Source organism: Frieseomelitta varia, unplaced genomic scaffold (assembly GCF_011392965.1).
Source record: "Frieseomelitta varia isolate USP_RPSP 00005682 unplaced genomic scaffold, Fvar_1.2 scaffold_332, whole genome shotgun sequence".
NCBI classification, from domain to species: domain Eukaryota; kingdom Metazoa; phylum Arthropoda; class Insecta; order Hymenoptera; family Apidae; genus Frieseomelitta; species Frieseomelitta varia.
The window spans coordinates 432,593-450,794 of NW_025110071.1; the positions used below are offsets into that span (position 1 = coordinate 432,593).

Consider the following 18,202-nt stretch of genomic DNA (forward strand, 5'->3'; position numbering starts at 1 on the left):
ATGCTTTTTCACCTTAGATTTGCATTCATTACGTAATAATAAATCATTATCAACTTTATTGCATAATATACTTTAAAAGAATTTTATTGAGATCAAAGTCGAATCAAGTTAATCTCCTTAACTGTATTCCAATAAGAGATATTTAGATAATGGTAGCAATTATGCAAAGAAAGTAAGTTCCTCGAAATATACTTTAGTTTAAAAATAGATTTAATTTAATAAGTACAATGTCACGAAATTGTAGATTAAAAAAGGCCGTTAATATTAACATATTATATGTAATACGCAATCGATTAAAAAATCATTTTATAATCATGTTATAATATTATATATATATATATATATATATATAATAAATTACTAAGAGTTTGTAAAATAATTAACAAGATATTATAAAAATTATAAATAACAAATAAAAATGTTATCTTTTTTGAAATTACAATTTCATATTTTTATCCTGGTATTTATTATTTATAGTGTTATAAAACCAATTCCGAACAGAACTTTTTCTAAATTGGATTTAAAGACGATTACATTATTCAATACAGTTTAATGTAATTTATCATATATATTTTCAATTAATTTTATAATTTACATTTATGATATATAATAACAACTAAAAATATTACAATAGAATCCAAACTATAAAAATATATTTGATTATTTATTTTAATAATTTTATACATATGATAAGATGCATGTTAAATTTTTTCTTTATCATTTTCAGAATCTACAGGTGCATTAGTAAGCTTTTGTATTAAATTTTCTATGATATCTAAATCAGTTAAACCTACAAATTTATCAACTACTAATCCGCTTGAAATTGCTATGATAGCTGGTACGGCTTTTACTTCAAAAATATGTACTAATTCCGGATTTGATTCTAAATTTACAATAGCAAGATCAAGTTTATCCATTGGGCCTATGAGTTCAATTAATTTAGGCGTTAATATTTTACAAGGATCACACCATTCAGCATGAAAATTCACAATAACTGGTACTGAACTGTTCATTACCTTACTAACAAATTCACTATTGTTATTTATTTCAAATTGTTTTTTCTTCTGGCATGATGAAGAAACAGATCTCACCAGAACTGATGAGAGTTTAGTAGTACTACGTAACATTTTATAATTTTTTAAATATTGTTATATTACAAAGTAAACAACGATACTAAACATAAAAAATTAGGCTAAAGTTAGTAGGCCAGTCTTTTCCAATTTTACATAATTAGTAAGAAATACTACTGGTTTAGTAGCAAATTCTGAAAATTTATAAAAATTAAAAATTAATAATGTACTTTTAAACTTCTTTTGGCTTAATACATCATTATCGTAATGATTGCAATAAAGCAATAATACTTACTATAAGTTTTTAAAAAACCCAATTAGTTATTCGAATTGGTCTGATAGATTCTGCTATCCCAAACTTCACATATCCCACTAAACCAACTATAGATGATATTATTAATAATACCAGTAATAGAATACGCCAAATGAATAAATGATCATATATCTGTAACAATATGAGCATTAATTATTTATACTCATATAAATACAATATATATATATATATATATATACACAATAAATATACAATATATATATATTAAAGTTTCAAAATAAAATAATTATTTACCTTCTTATCAATGGTATTAGATTTCTCTGATTCCCTGGGCAATGTAATTAAAACAATTGTGCATATACTAACTATAATTATAGCAACAGTACCAATTTTCTTTTCAATTCTTAAAGAAATAATAAATACTAGTAGGGCCAAAGCCCATAGAATTAAAATAAGAAATAATCCAATACCAATTCCAAATATCAAATTAGTCATGCCACTAAAAACAAGAATTTACATATATATATATGTATATATGGTATATTTCTTTTTCTTATTAATAAAAAAAGAATTATAGAATACACATATTAAGCAACGATTTGATGAAAAGAATTATAGAACAGACATTAAGTAATGATTTAAATTAGATAAAAAAGATAAGAGAAAGATAAGAAAGACAGATATGCAAATATAAAAAATCATTGAATAATTATAGTAATGCTGGATTTTTATCATTATATTTAATTATTTTAGACAAAATATTATTCTGTAATAAATGTGAAGATTTTGTTGCAAATTATAGTCATTTATACATACTTTATATGTTTTTGATTAGTTTTGTTTATGTCAATAATTTATTTATAAAAAATATTATAAAATCATTTGTCACACACTAACTGCAAAAAATAAGTGATCACTGTTAACAAACGATTACACTATAATTCGTACCTTCCAATTGTAAATTATTGCAAACAAGTTTATAACACATATTGACTATATTTTAATATGATGATATAATATATGCAATCATTTTTCCAATGTATTTCAAAAACAAATTTATTTCGTATATACATGTATATTCACAAATACGAAAAATTAAAATTAAGAATGAGTGAACACATTATGTTGTAAATATTTTGTACACTCTCAATTTTTATAAACTCTGAATTGTTTATTGAAAACTGAGCATGGTTTTACAAATATCTGGGGATTTTGAGTAGAAATAGGGATATTTCTATAATAATATAGTTAGATAGGTTTACCTGCGGGATGAACCAAGTTGTGAATATTTGAAATTAAACGTACCTTCGATGGAACGTTAAAAGTTAAAAGTATATGTCGAAAGAGCATATAAATTTTAATTATTATTTTCCCAAGCGTAAATAAGTGATCATTCTTTCCAAATCATGAAAGTATGGATTGAAGTTTTATTAGAATGGGTTAGTACTAACGTCATATAAATAGGAGTTTATAATTTATAATTGTGAAACGTTTAAAAACTTTTATTTGTAAATAATATACATGAATGACTTATGTTACAGTTTATTCTAAAATAAAATATATATATATATATGTATTTTTTAGCTAAATTGTTTGGATGTATCAGAAACGGATATTAAAGATTTGAAAGAATTGGATAATGGAACAATTTACAAGAAACTAATAAAGTCATTGTAAGTGACTTTTTAATATTTATATTTAGATTTTCCATTTTAATATACATAATGTGCATTGATATAATATTCATTCTACAAGAATGTATTTATTTTTGTCTTATATTTTATAGTTCATGGAGTGGTAATGTTGAAGATAATATAGATACGGAAAATATTATATTAAAATTCTTACAAGGTATGTAAATATGCATATAATATAATAAGTGTTGCATTATATAATCATTTTGTATTGTATTATATTTCCTTACGTTATATTTTCCTTTTATATTTTTTACAGATGAATATCCGAAGTACAAATTCGACGATAAAATTTTGGGAGAAATGGAACACATTTATGTTGCATCTTTATTTTTACTACGAGTATCTCAGGAACCATTATTTTATCACCCAATGTGTATTAATTTGCAACATGAAACACAGCTCAAAATTAAATCATTTCTTGAAATGACTATTCCCCATGGAAAAAATATAGATAGAGAAATATTAAAAGAAATAATTGTTGAAATAGAGATTGCTGCACTAAAAGTACCTCTTACACCTAAGACAAAAACTCTTAAGGACTTCTTTAATTCTCCTGCAACATGGTCTGCTCAAAGTCATAAACTATTGAATGAAAGAAACAGAGAATTAAGAATATTGAAGAGTGAACTAGAAGTAGAAAGATTTGAAAAAGTTGATTTACAGGAAGATCTACGAATTCAACAAAATAAAATACAAAATTTGCAAAAAAAATTACAAGAAAAGATTGTAGAAATAAAAGCTTTAAAAGAAGAGAAGATGAAACCAACTACTCCACAATCTTGCAAAAAAAATAAGAATACAATAGACTATGAGCAATATTATAAGAAAGAGATAGATCATTTAGAAGATCAATTAATCCAGAAACAATGTAACATAGATAAACTTGAAGCAGATAATGATACATTGACAAAAAAATTGACATCTATACAAACACAATGTATGTATTTTAAAGAAAAAGTAGAAAATTGTGAAAAGTCTTTAGAAAACTTGCAGATTCAGGGAGAAATTAAAGATAGGGAATTGGTAAATTTAAGAATGACTAATGAGGAGTTACGCACTCATTTAAAAGAATTTTGTAAAACAGCAGTTGAAGAACAAAGTTTTGAAATTGACGGTATAGCACCTTTACAGTCACCTTCAGTATCTTTAAATACCAGCGAAGTTTTAAGTTCTGTAATTGATATTCAATTACAAGAAGCAAAACAAGAGTCTGCTTTACTAAAAGTACAACTTGATGCTACAAATGAAAAACTACAATCTGTAAACCAAGAATATGAAGATACAATACAATTGTTGGAAAAAAAGACACAAACATTACAAAATACGGAAACGAAATTGAATGCAACTGTAAATGAATTAACTAAACAAATTGAAATTTTACAAGAAGAAAAAGCATCTCTAATGAATCAAAATAAAAATTTAGATATGTTATGTATGTCTCAAAAAGAATCCTTATCACATATTGAAAAATCCAAAAACGAGTTAATTACTGAAAAAAATTCTTTGATAGAAAAAGTTGAAGACTTGGAGGAATCTTTAAATAAAAAAAATATAAATAATGTCATATTAAACACTGAACTTACTGAAGTCAAATCACAAATATCTGAAAATCTTAAATATATTCAGGAATTAAGAAATCAAAATAACTTGTATAAAGATTCTGCTGATCTGTATAATATAAATTTAAAAGAAATTATATCGGATAATATAGATTATATAGAAAATAATTTAGAAAACAAAACAATTGCTGAACTTATAGAACATATACGAATAATATTATCTAACTTTAATAAGAAATATACTTTGAAGCAACTAGAAACCGAATTATTAAACAATGATATGAATGAAGCGAAATTGAAGCTTGAAAATTTTCAGTTACAAATATCTAAATTAGAACGAAAGGATGAGCAGAATAATACAGAGATATCAAAGTTGAAGGAAACTATCAGAGAAAGTATGATCAAAATTAATGAGCTCACTATCTCTATAGAAAAATATACTGAAGAAATTTCATATTTAAAACAAATTAAAGTTCAAAAACAAGCTTTAGAAAAAGATTTGCACATATATAAAGAAAAAATAAATAAGAAAGATTCGTTATTGCAAGCTTCTTCAAAATGTATGGAAATGTTCAGGAAAAATATTCAAACTCTTGAAACGGAATTTTATTTAATGAAAAAAGATATATTAAATCAAATAAACGAATATCAAAAATATAATAAAGAAACTAGTGAAAGTATTTTGAACACTTATAAAATATTATACATTAATTACACTAAAGAACAACTTTGTAAGAATCAATTGGAAAATGAACTTACTGATAATAAAAAGAAATTAAAGGATAATTTAAATTTTAATGTTACATTAGAAAATGATTTAATAAAATGTAAGGAAAGGATGAATGATTTGGAAGCAGAATTAATTTATACTAAACAAAAATTAACAGAATCTACAGAAAAATTGAAAAAATTTGAAGAAACACAGCAAGTATTTCAAAAACAACATAAGGATCTTAAATCTGAAAATGAAAAAATTCTTCTTGATTTAAATGTTGTAAATGATAATTTTAAAAAATCTCAGCGAGAAGTATGTAATATATTAGATGAATTAAAATTTAAAAATAAGAAAATTGAAGATTTATTTGAAGAAATAACTTCTTTAAAATTAGAAAAAGAACACATAATACATTTACAAACAGGAGGAGAAATTAAAATGAAAAATTTTATAAAAGAACTAGAAACAAAATTGTTAGAAAAACAACATTACTCAGATCAACTAAATATAGAAGTAAAATTAAAACAAGAAAGACTGGAGTTTGTACAGAATAAATTTGAAAAATTATCAAGAGAAACAATTGCTTCTGAAATGAAACTGAAAGAAGTAATTATAAATCTGCAAGAAGTAAGAACTAATCAAGATGCAGTTCTAAAAACACAAGAGAAAGCTTTAAAAGAAAAATGTTTACAGCTAGAACAGTTACAGAAAAAATTTAATAAATCTAAAGAAGTACTTTGTAAACAACTTCAAAACAAAAAATTATTATGTCAGAATTTGCAAAGTACAAATTGTAAATTAGAAACAGAATCTTGTAAACAAACAAAAACTATAGAAGAATTACAACAAATGTTAAAGGAAGAAAAAAATGAACTTAATAAAAGTAAGGAATATTGTAAAGCTGAAGATATGAAAAAATTAGAAATTATACAAACTTGTGAGAAATTACAACATTCAGTAAATGATTTAAAATCAACAATTGCAGAAATAAGTACAAAGAATGCAAATACTTACATTGATAGTACATATAATATACAAAATATAAATAATGATGATGCAATTGAAAATGTTTTAAAAACAATAAGAGCATCGATTAATGAAATACAGATATCACGTAAATTAATTTTACAACTTTCAAATGAAAACGCAAACTTAAGTGAAAGTCTTAAAAATCAAAAAACAATTGAAGATAATTATGTTGCAAAATGCGAAGAAATAAAATTATTAAAAATTAAAATACAAGAACTAAATAATTTATATAAAGATCGCGTAAAAAATATAAATATGCTTATCAAGCATAAGGAATCATTAAAAGATTATTTAAAGAATATTATAAAGTCAAGAGAAGATTTAGATACATCTTTAAATAGATTAACACAAAAATGGGATAATTTATTAACAAGTTCTTATAGTATTCTTATGATGGATAAATCTGTGTGTGATGAATTAAAGCATATACAAACCAAAAAAACATATTTAGAAAAAGCATTATTTAAGCACCATATTCATTATTTTCAAAATATAAAATCTTTACAAAATATTTTATGGGAACAATTTTCTTGGTCTGAACAAAAAATAAAAGATATTCGGTTGGAAGAAAAAGATAAACAAATATTAGATATTTCTTCAGATGTCTTTTTTGATCAAAAAATAGTAATTGAAACAGAATTTCATAAAAATAAAATATTACATGAAAATATTATTCAATTACAGAGTGAAATTGATGATTTTTTAAAATTAGTTATTTCTTTTGAAAATGATTTTAAATGTGATGAAACAAAATTCCAATCTGAAGCAGAAAAAAAGTTACAATTGCAAATTAATGAATTGATAGAAGATAAGAATAACTTAGAAAGTGAATTAGACTGCGCACGCATAAAAAATGTAAAATTGGAAAATGATGTTGGTGAATTAAGCACTAAAATGCAAGAAATAAAAATAACATCATTAAAAGAAGTAGAAAATTTAAAGAAGGAGTTAACACAATTAAAAGAAGAAAATTCAGAGCTACAAAAAGAAAGGGATGAATTAAGCAAACGACCAAAAAAAGAGGATGTTGATAAACAATTAAAAGATATTTATGATAAATATAAAATTAAAATAGATGAAATTAAACAAAATATGGTAAGCATATTAATGTTTTTTATTTTTGCAATTCTTGTAACTCGTTTATTTTTATAACGTATATTACAGAAAACAGCATATAATGAACAAATAACAAAGCTAAACAGAGAACAAGAACAGTGCGTACAAGAAACATTAGAGTCATTACAAAAGAAAATGGAATTACAATGTCGTAAACAGGCAGATGAATTAAGTAAATATAAGACACATGTTGCTAACATGAGTTCTCAACTTTGGACTGTTGGAGAAAAATTGTTAAGTGAAAAACAAGAAAAAGAAAAGTTACAGAAGGAATTAACTGAATTGAAAGCTAAATATCAAAATTTAGATAAAAAAATAATTTCTTTAATAGAACATAAAAGTGCTAAGTAAGAATAATGAGTAACTAATAATTTATTTATTTTTTTAGATATCTTGTTTAAATTCTCTTTTTTCAGATGTGAGAAAAAGGAAGCATTAGAAGAAAATAAAGATGTTTTACATAAAATTGCAGTAATCCAAGAAAAGGCAACATACGAAAGAAGATATAGTATTAGGAATATACAAACAATGGGCAATGCATTTAATGTAGAAGATGAAGAAGGAGAAGTGTTTGATAATATTTATTTAGGTAAATTAAAAATAATTTTTAAATAAAACTAATTTTATTGATTTCGATTAATGAGGTAAATTTAAATTATTAGCTGACATGAAAGATGATAATTTCTCAATGAGCATTGATACAGATAGATTATCTATTTTGAAAAAAAGGAATGCTCTTTGCAAACCTCATTTGAAATCATCTTATCCTGCTGAAATGCAATTTCATCCTTTGTCATTTACAGAAGAAGAAATTAAAGTAAGCATTTTATATTTGTATAATTATAGTTTTGAATTAATTTTCTTATTAATTTTAATTGTCTGTATATATAAGTATGTATATATTTTGTTGTTTTTAATTCAATCATAGGCAGGTTCAGTTACAGATGAAATATTTAATGACAGTTTGAGTCAAAGTTTACTTCCTGAACAAAAACCTAAGAAAAAGGATAGAACTCAGGTATGTATCACGTATAATATCTGATAAGATAATTTTTCAACAATTAATAACCTTTCAGAATACATTTTTTATATATTATATAAAATTTATATATAAAAGCATTTCTTTCTTTATTTACTTTCAATTTATAATTAAAACATTCATTATTCGTGTTTAATATTTGTTTTACAGACTTCATATAAAAAACCTGGTCCTCCAACTCCTAGTAAAAATGGAGGAAGATTATCATTACAGGTAAATGAGATAAGTGATATTAATATATTTGTATTACAAAGTTAATATTTAATTAAAAATTTTTTCTAATAAATAATTGAAGGGTAATGAACTAAGAAGTCCAAGTTCAAGAATATTAAGAGAAAAGAACAAAGAGAGGGCAACAACTACACCACGTACATTAAGAAATTTATTCCTTTCACGAGGCCAAGATGAAGTAAGTTATTCATATTGTTTAAAAATAATTTATTACTTTCTTGTTTTTTTATTTTTTACACTTAATAATATAATAAATAAAAAACTTTACATGGATTATGTAAATATGAAATTACATTTTTTTATAGAAAGTTATTGTTACACCAAGAGGTCGTAGAAGAAGTAGTATTTTTCGTAAACATCGTAACGCAAATGATAGGTGAAAATACATACATACATAATATAAAATGTGTTTAATAATAATAATTATTATTATTATTGTAAAAAACAAATGTATTTTTTTTAAGCGTTTCACATCAGATTATATAATAATTGTATAGTAACAAGTAGAATATATTATGATGATATAAATTATAATAATATCATTATAATTATATATAATAATATAACAATAAGCAATTTAAATAAGTAAATGATATTCAAAAGATATTTATCTCTTATATGTTGTGTAGATACTTTTTAAATAATTTTCTAATGATAATAATGTAATAAAGTTTTATGTACGAAGAACGCCTTAGTAACGCTAACGCTATAAATGTATTGTTTGTTATATTTAGTAAATTTCAAAGAAAATATGACTTTGAGCAACGAAAATAATATTTTTAAAAAAATCATTTACAAAATGCAGGAATCTTGAACGTAAAATGGAACTTAGTAATTGATTTGTGAATTCATTATTTATATTGCGTATATAATTGATTGAATAAGTTTTTATATTATTCATCATTTAAAACTTATTCGATACGACACGTATATTATAAACATATCACAAATCATTTTGTCTTATAATAATTTTATCTTTTTTTTTTTTGTACTTCATTATTCAGAATCGGATTCCTACAACAAAAAAGAATTTTATTATTTTATAAGAGGACTATATTAATATGAACTATATTCAATTTTTAATATTTTATGTAACTATTTAACTGTAATATAAAATTAATTATTAATACATAATTATGTGTAATTATATAAACATAAGAAATATCTTCATTTTATTTTATGAGTATACTTTACACATATATTAAGAGTTTTAAATGTTTTATGCCATGAAGCTATATACTCACGTACTGATACATTATATTTTATTATATATATAAAATTTGATATTTTTAACTCTAGATCAATAATCAAATAAAAAAGAGCTCGTCACAATTTTAAACTCACGATCATCACAGTATTGCAAAAGAGGAATGTGCACACAAACTCAAATTAATATAATTTTTAACTTTATATTATACAATTAAAACGTAAAATTCGTTATTAAAGAGTTACTTTATCGAAATTTTAATAGTAATAATAAGTAAAGTATAGTTTAATAGTAATAATTATGAATATGAAAATTATAAATTAAAAATTATTATAACTTACCATGTATTGTCCTTCTACATAACGACCAGAATTTCTAGAAGTTCTTCTTAATTCCCTTGGTTCTACGTTATCTTGACTTCTTCGTCTACGAAAATATTTTCATTGTAAATATTTTTATTTAGAAAATTCTCAGGTTTATAAAATTTAAAAATTCATTACTTACGACCTCGATTGAATTTGTAATGTCTTAAGTTTATTATCTATGTCTTGAGAAGGACTGGTTGATGCATCTTCAATAATTGCAGTTGGAGATGTCTGCATTTGTGTAGTTTCATTGGTTTCATAAAATCCAGCTGCTCTAGATCCACGAGTTATTGATACTTTATTAACAGCTAATCTGAAATGAAGATTCAAATTAATGGTACTACAAAAGATGATTCAAATTTATATTATAAACATCACTTTTCCACTTAAATGAAATAGACATATTTTTTGTTTAAATGTATATAATTTACAAAATTATCTTCTTCTTAATAAATACATACACCTAAAGTTAATCTTTTATAATTATGGAGATAAAGTATGAATTTACTCACTGGTGTTTTCTTGAACCACGTTTCTTCTTGTGTTTACTGAAAGAAAAAGTTTTTATTGATGGAAATATATTAGAATTGATATTATAAATAAAGGGACAAAAATTTATGTTAAATAACTTTGAAATTTTACATACATCTTCCATATAATACGAACATACGCATGTATTACAAAATTCACATCACGTACATACATATTAATGCATTTGATTACTACTTTTGATAAAACAATAAAGTATCTGAATAAAGTACACAGAATTAACCCAAATATTAACAAACTAAATACCTAAAAACATTTCTATGATGTTGCGGTGATAATAGAGAACGGCGTGTTAAAAAATGTAAAATATAAAAATCCGATATTAAGCAGGAAATGTGAAACAATGGGTTAATTCTGTCACATTTCCTGCAGATTTTAATAGAGAAAAAGCTTTATAAAGTATAATATTTATCTGTTATGGATTTTAAATTTTGATAGCAGGATTTGGGAACTCGTAGGAGAAAAGGGTATTATTTTAATTAATATCACATGTTCATTATATCTATTACCAATTTGTATATTATCAATATATAAACAGAATACAAAGTATTTTAAACTTACTTGGTTTAAAGTTCTTAGGTTCAACAGAACACACATCGTTCTCTATGTACTTTTTGTGTCAGGTGTTCCAAAAATATTATCATTTCATTATATCATTGTTCATTTTTTATGTTATTTTCCTTATACTAGTTTATAGAAGATGAGTTCTTTAGTAGCCAAATTAGGCACCAAGAATAACAGATTTCATCAATTCCTCAGATAACATTTGCTCTTTACATATTTAAATATATGTTTGATACTTAATTTGATATTTTGACAATATTACATACAATTCCTTATTACTAGTTTCAAAGTTGATTTTAAAACAGGCACCAATAATAACAGACCTCATTAATTCCTTATATAATTTTTGCCCCTTATATGATTATAATATATTATAGATTTTGCTAAAAACTAAGTCTTAGCTTGAATAACGATCAGGTAGCCTGCAACAAGCGATTCATAAAAGATTACTACTCATGCAAACACAACAGATTTATAATTTACATAAAGACGCCATTGGCAATAAGTATTTATTAATGAATTAAGCACAAGCATGCAATTAAATAATAAATGTGTAAGAGATAGTGTATTAAAAAATTTTATTTCTAAAAAAACAATGTGGCATTATAAAAATTTGTTCAATAATAAAACTAAAATATCAATAAGCTTATAATATATTGCATTTCAAAATATATCACAAATATTTTTGCATAAAACATATTTAAATTAAAATTATTTTATAACTTAAAGTATCTTACATATTTAAATATTTTTTATACTTTTAATACTAGTATCTTATACTTTTTAATACTAGTAATACCTTTCAACATATTATGAAGCATATTATGAAGCAAAATAAAAATTAAGTATAATGAGAGAAAAGATAATTTTATTAGTAATAAAACTACAAATGTACGGATAATACAATTTTAGCATTCATTAATACGCGAGCATAATACTAATAATACTGAAAAGAAATGTACACATTATCTGTGCATTTAGTGTTGTATAAAGTTTCAGTCTTCAAAGCTTTGGGGCTTAATATTCTCTAGCTTAAAAGCTGAATTTTTAGGGCCATTATCATATGGATCTCAAGTTTTTAAAACTTCAAGATTGAGCTCTCAAGTTCTTAAGCTTAAAGTAAACGATCATCGTCATATATGACATTTCACCGTCTACGATACTGTTTACAATCATCATTGTATATAATTTAAATAACTCAAATCTCCGACGGTTAAACCTCAAGGATTTCTAGCCCTTAAAGCTGGAAGCTCGAGACTCAGATTTTTACAACACTATGTGCAATATCTACATAAGCGTGTAATTTCTATAACTATATTAAATACTTGTCATTCGTAGCATAAATTATATTTTAAAAGCAATAAAGCGTATTTTGCATATAAGTATGTATATATTATATCAATCAAGAAAAATTTTCATTATCAAGATCATAACTATTTTAGTAAATAAAATATAAAAACATATTTCATTCTTTACTAGCTTCACATAAACACCTAACTTACCCAGAAAACTCATGATCAGAACCTTCTTCAGGCTCATCTGCTTCTTCTTCTTCTACAAACATTTTATATAAATTGTCATAAGTTAAAATAAACATAATCATTTAAAAAGTAAAAAGAAATGAAATATTTATTAATATCTCTAAAATTATTGAAAATTTCATTTAAAGCATTATATTTATCAACATACCAGCTAAATGGTCCTTTTTACGTCTTGTATATGCACGCTTACTTGTTACTGGAACTTGATCTGTTTCGCCATGTAATAAACTGTTCCTGTACAGAAGTAAAGGTTGCCAATCCTCTCCCCGTGAGGATGGCATTCCAGCTTGTAATCTTCTATCAAGGAAATTTAATCTGTGACAGAAAAACATATAACCTCATTAAATTCATTAAAATCAGTTCAATTAATTCATTGAATAAGAATTATACTTACACGACTCGTTTGTCTTGTTTAAGAAGCTTATTTGTAAATTCAGATAATATTTCAAGAAAGGATAAATTAGGTGGTGGTCCTGTAGGATCTTGTTCGATACCGTCTGGTGGCGTGATTGCAAAAAGGACACCTGCTCGATGCAAAGCAGTAATTGCCTCACGATTTTTCACTGCATCTAAACCAAATGATAAAGCAAATCGTTTTGCAAGTTCCTGAAAATATTAATGTATATTTTTATTTCAATATAGATTTTCTATATTTTTCTAAAATTATAAAATTACAAACAAACCTTAATTGCAGTAAATTCCTCACTGTTTCTATTAACTTTGCCTTTCTCTGCTACTATTTCATTATACAAAATATTTAAACTGTGTTGCATAGTTAAAGCACAATTTGTTTTGTTAATGTCTCTGGCTTTTCCTAATGTAGTTTTAATAATATCACCATAATCGTTATAATATTTTACATAATGTTTAAAAACATCAGCTGCTGCTTTTGTGGGTATCATGTTATATACAATTAATTTGCAATAACCCGCCAGAAAATTTCTTCTTTTATGTAATTCTTCAATCTTTGAATGTTCGTCATGTTCATCTATAAATATGATATACGTATACATATATATTCTAGATACGATTCTTTTAATATATAAATCTATATACGTGAATATTTTATAAATTATCATAGCATACCATCTTCCTCTTCAAAAAATACATATTCTTGAATAAAGCGATTAAGCATATTTTGCATTGCTTGATCAGGCTCATATACTAATTGATGCATTAAAGGATTAGAATGTGTTGTCAATTGATTACAGAATACTACCAATAAATCGCATATTGTATTATATGCTTCTTCTCTTAAAATAGGTGGAGAAGGCTAAAATAACATTAACAAATATTATATATAAGAATATAAAATAAGTTACGTTAACAAGAAAGAAAGTAATTACCGTGCCGTTTACATCACCACTGACAAAATAACGCATAGAACCCATAAAAGAATGCAAACGCTCTTTCAATTGTCGACATTCATCTTCACCTCGATTTCCAGAGTCCGCAGCTTCCATAAGATGATTTTGTCCCCACAAAATTGCAAAGAAACATGCACTTATGCAATATTTAACTGCCTCATGTGGTAAACATCTATAATAAAATATTCATACGTTTGTGTGCATACAATTTCCACGAATGTAAATGAGTATAATGTTACTACTTAGTTGGGTCTTTGGCATCCTCAATATCCTTATATAAAGAATCCCATATTCCCCACGGATTCATATTGTGACAAGAGTAAAATATTGAAACTTTTTTTAAAGATTGCACAACATTGAAAATTTCATCTTCATCTGGTTCCTCGTCTCCCTCTATTAAATTTCTGTATTCATCAATAGCTTCTTTATATTTATTTACAATAGAATCAATTAACGTTGACCGTGCTACATCACACCTACATTGAAACAAAAAATAATAAATATTCTTTTAATAAAATTTTAGTATATATCATCATAAAATTTACCTGGTAAAAATAGCATGCCCTTCTATACACATATGTTCTAATGTTTTTGCGGCTGTATCTAAAACTTCAGTATCGTGCATTTTTTCTACAATCGTATGAATTTTATTCAACAACGAATCCAAATTTTGTTCCTGTCGAGATTTTGTATAAATATCCAAATCAAAATATTGGGGAATAGCAAGTAAATTTGCAAGTTTTTCAGGATCTGCCCTATATTTATCAAGTAAAAGAGGTAATGTTTGTATAAAATGTTCTGTCAACCGTTGTTTATCATCATGAACTTGCTTCATTTCTTTCGCTGATAAAATTTTTCTAGTTGGCCCCCGACCAACTGGGGCTTCGCCTATTTTAAAAATTGCAAGAAGTTTATATTTATCCTATGATTTCACAAATACATAAAAATATAAAATTTTACCTGTAGCAGCTTGTTTTATACAACAAACCATCAATTCAATCAAAGATGTTTCTTTCTGATTATCTAAAGCTTCTTCTTCAGGTCCAGCTTCTTCTAACAGTAAATCTGTCATACATTCCCAGTCTTTCATCATTTGATTCGTTTCAATCAAAGAATCTACTAAATATGCCCCATGTTCGTGAAGTTCAGATTCAATAAAAAATAAAACAAGATCACGAATAAGTGGTGTATTTGGCAAACGCTTTTTTCCACGTTTAGTTTTAACGCCTGCTACTGCTTCATCATCAGGACGAAATAGACGTTCGTTCAAAAATTCACCCGCTGCTTGTGCAACGGCACGATGAGAAGAATAAACAAGTTCGTATACATGTTCACAATCTTTATCAGTAAGAATTTCTCTGTGATGTTTTAAAATTGAAATAACAAGTTTGACAGCTTGGACTGCTACATCATATTCCTTATCCAATGTCATTGCAACAATTCTATCTTTAAATTTACTTGTAAACAGTTCAAGTTTAGTTTTTAATTCTTCTGAGGCATATAATGGTTGCAATGCTTGGAGACATTTTAATCGAACTTCACCTACTTTATCATGTAATGTCCAACCTATAGCATATAATAAATTTATTTGTATCGTAGAATATATATAAGTTTATAATATTAACATTAAATATTACCTATGTATTTTAAATAAGAATCGTCTAAAAAATTTTGATGAAACTTTTTCATCCATACTCCTATTTCTGCCATACAAATTGCGCGAATTTCTGGCAATGTATCTCTGTAGCGATGTACAAATACGGATTTGAACATATATGTAAGCATATTTTTGATCTCATCCATATTCTCTTCAAGTTCTTTTCGTTTGGCCATTAGTGATTCTAATCTATCTGCAGCTCTCTTTTCTCTCGCTTTTTGTCTTTCAGCTTCATATTGCCGTTGTGTATTATCCAAATTTATTGATACAGTTAGAGCAACATCTACTAATGCTGTCATGAGCTTCATAGCTAAAGCAAGAATAATACAATATATCATTAACACATTATTGACTAATCATATACTCGTATTATCAATATAATTTGTCTTTTCATACATGAACGTTCAAAAATTGTTGATCAATTAATGCGTTAATACTTCAAATTTAACTTTTTTTTTATTATTATTATTTAAATGTTTATTTAAAATGAAAATATTTCTTACCAGCAAGAGTAGCAGTGTGCCTGAAAGCTCTTACTTGTGAGTCCGAAAGACCAGTTAATAATGAAATTACATTATCCATTAAAAATTGATCATAAATGATTGAATATTGACATTGTCTAACTAAAATCTGAACAAATTCACAAAAATTTGCACGAAATTTTTTCCATTGTTGACCAGTCATTATCAATGGATACTCCCCACTTTCCTATATTTCAAGTTATAAATTATATAAGAAAAATATTTATTTATTAAAAATAAATATTAACATACCTCATCAAATTCTTCAGTCATTTTACGAATTATTGCCACATGTTCCATTGTTGCTTGCATCTCAGATGTAATACGTCCTTTACACCCACTTGCATTAATAAAAAATTGCATTAACATAAGAAGAGCGTTTTCTCTATTACTTTTGTACTTTTCTATCCAATCATCAACAATAGTCTACAAAAAGATATGTGTGTATATAAATATGTATATGTGTGTGTGTGTATGTGTGGTGTATGTATACATAAATACATACATACATACATACATAGATTTCTATCTACAAATTTACTATGATATATTTAGTATGATAATTTTTATGATTCAAACACTTTTAACAAACTTTTTTTTAAATATAACATACAGTTAATGAAGACCGATTGTTTCTAATGACGTAATAAAGACTAGCTTCATCTTCTAAACTTTGTGAATGATGTGTTCTTTTTCCTCGCCCACGTCCACTACCTCCTCTTCCTCTACTACTAGTAGTTGGAATATAATCCATATCAATTTCTTTATACTTAGGTTGTTGTATAGGCCCTCCTGAAAAAAGATTAGTATTCAAAAATCTATAACAGAGAAATATCACTTGGAATCATACCACGTAATCTTGCACGTGTATTCCTTGTAATTCTCATGTTAGTTGGAGTTGCCGGTGTCATAGGTTGCTCAAATTGGGATTGATTCTCAAAACCTGTCTGTTCCTGATATTGTGGTTGTGACGTACCTGGAGAGTTATAGCTTTCTGGTGGATAATGTTCAGGGCTAAACAAACAAATTATAATATAGTATAAATATATTACACATGTATAATAAATATATATATATATATTCTTTTATTAAAAGTATATGTATTTAACATTTACATAATACAACTTACAATTTCTGAATTGAAGTAAACATATTACATAAATTATAGTGTGATATATAAATTAACGAAAATGTTTATATAAAATTGTATTTAACGTATTTACGTTGGATCATGTGTAGGTATTCGAAACGCTTGGCTATTCTCACGTCCTGGGACGTGAGTATCCTGTCGATCATTCGGAACTTTCATCGCTAAATGTCTATTATTTTTCCGCAATGTTCTTTTCGATTTTTATTTTTATAAATATGAACTCAAAGTTTATGCCTCCATTTCAGAACCACTAGTTATAACCTTTCTAGCGTCATATACATTACACCATATGACGTATAAAGATTCATTTCAATCATTCTTGAATTATTCATAAGGGATTTCAATGTTTTACGTTTAGGAGCCTTTAGATTTAGAAGAGCATCCCTACATGAATTTTTATGAATCATTTTGGAGCTAACGTTAAGCTAATTAATCTTTTATAAAATGATCTTCAAAGAAAAAGTATTCTAATAAATTTATTTCCTTCTATTTAATAAAATATCGCTAAATGCAGTTCGTGATATGAGTTTAATTCATTTTAAATCTGAAGA

At 25.2% G+C, this 18,202-nt stretch overlaps 3 protein-coding genes across 7 annotated transcripts; 1 reads left to right on the plus strand and 2 right to left on the minus strand.

Moving 5' to 3' along the window:
- Window positions 1-651: 651 nt before the first annotated feature.
- LOC122530233 (thioredoxin, mitochondrial) lies at window positions 652-2,447 on the minus strand. Of its 2 annotated transcripts, none has more exons than XM_043657022.1 (4): window positions 2,293-2,447; window positions 1,639-1,843; window positions 1,366-1,515; window positions 652-1,264 (listed from the first exon to the last, which is right to left on the minus strand). In XM_043657022.1, the coding sequence occupies exon 4, from the start codon at window positions 1,125-1,127 to the stop codon at window positions 702-704; it is 426 nt and encodes a 141-aa protein (XP_043512957.1). In that variant the 5' UTR covers window positions 1,128-1,264; window positions 1,366-1,515; window positions 1,639-1,843; window positions 2,293-2,447; the 3' UTR covers window positions 652-701. The 2 variants fall into 2 exon arrangements, with proteins under 2 accessions (XP_043512957.1, XP_043512958.1); XM_043657023.1 differs by having other exon boundaries at window positions 2,161-2,389.
- Window positions 2,448-2,468: 21 nt separating this feature from the next.
- Window positions 2,469-9,219, plus strand: LOC122530231 (restin homolog). Its single transcript, XM_043657015.1, has 11 exons — window positions 2,469-2,783; window positions 2,929-3,017; window positions 3,131-3,195; window positions 3,298-7,439; window positions 7,509-7,807; window positions 7,877-8,049; window positions 8,123-8,277; window positions 8,389-8,478; window positions 8,650-8,712; window positions 8,795-8,908; window positions 9,036-9,219. The coding sequence occupies exons 1-11, from the start codon at window positions 2,751-2,753 to the stop codon at window positions 9,108-9,110; spliced, it is 5,298 nt and encodes a 1,765-aa protein (XP_043512950.1). The 5' UTR covers window positions 2,469-2,750; the 3' UTR covers window positions 9,111-9,219.
- Window positions 9,220-9,351: 132 nt separating this feature from the next.
- On the minus strand, window positions 9,352-18,027 carry LOC122530200 (cohesin subunit SA-1). 4 transcript variants are annotated; one of them, XM_043656958.1, is made up of 19 exons: window positions 17,725-18,027; window positions 17,352-17,515; window positions 17,115-17,293; window positions 16,754-16,927; window positions 16,484-16,688; window positions 15,961-16,290; window positions 15,284-15,889; window positions 14,869-15,211; window positions 14,566-14,799; window positions 14,303-14,495; window positions 14,043-14,229; window positions 13,640-13,944; window positions 13,351-13,562; window positions 13,105-13,271; window positions 12,918-12,969; window positions 10,815-10,850; window positions 10,442-10,615; window positions 10,279-10,363; window positions 9,352-9,744 (listed from the first exon to the last, which is right to left on the minus strand). In XM_043656958.1, exons 1-19 carry the CDS (start codon window positions 17,808-17,810, stop codon window positions 9,727-9,729), a joined length of 3,750 nt encoding a protein of 1,249 aa, XP_043512893.1. In that variant the 5' UTR covers window positions 17,811-18,027; the 3' UTR covers window positions 9,352-9,726. The 4 variants fall into 4 exon arrangements, 3 of the variants coding, with proteins under 3 accessions (XP_043512893.1, XP_043512894.1, XP_043512895.1); XM_043656959.1 differs by having other exon boundaries at window positions 17,631-17,834; XM_043656960.1 differs by lacking the exons at window positions 17,352-17,515; window positions 17,725-18,027 and having other exon boundaries at window positions 16,754-16,841; window positions 17,115-17,226.
- Between the last annotated feature and the right edge of the window lie 175 nt (window positions 18,028-18,202).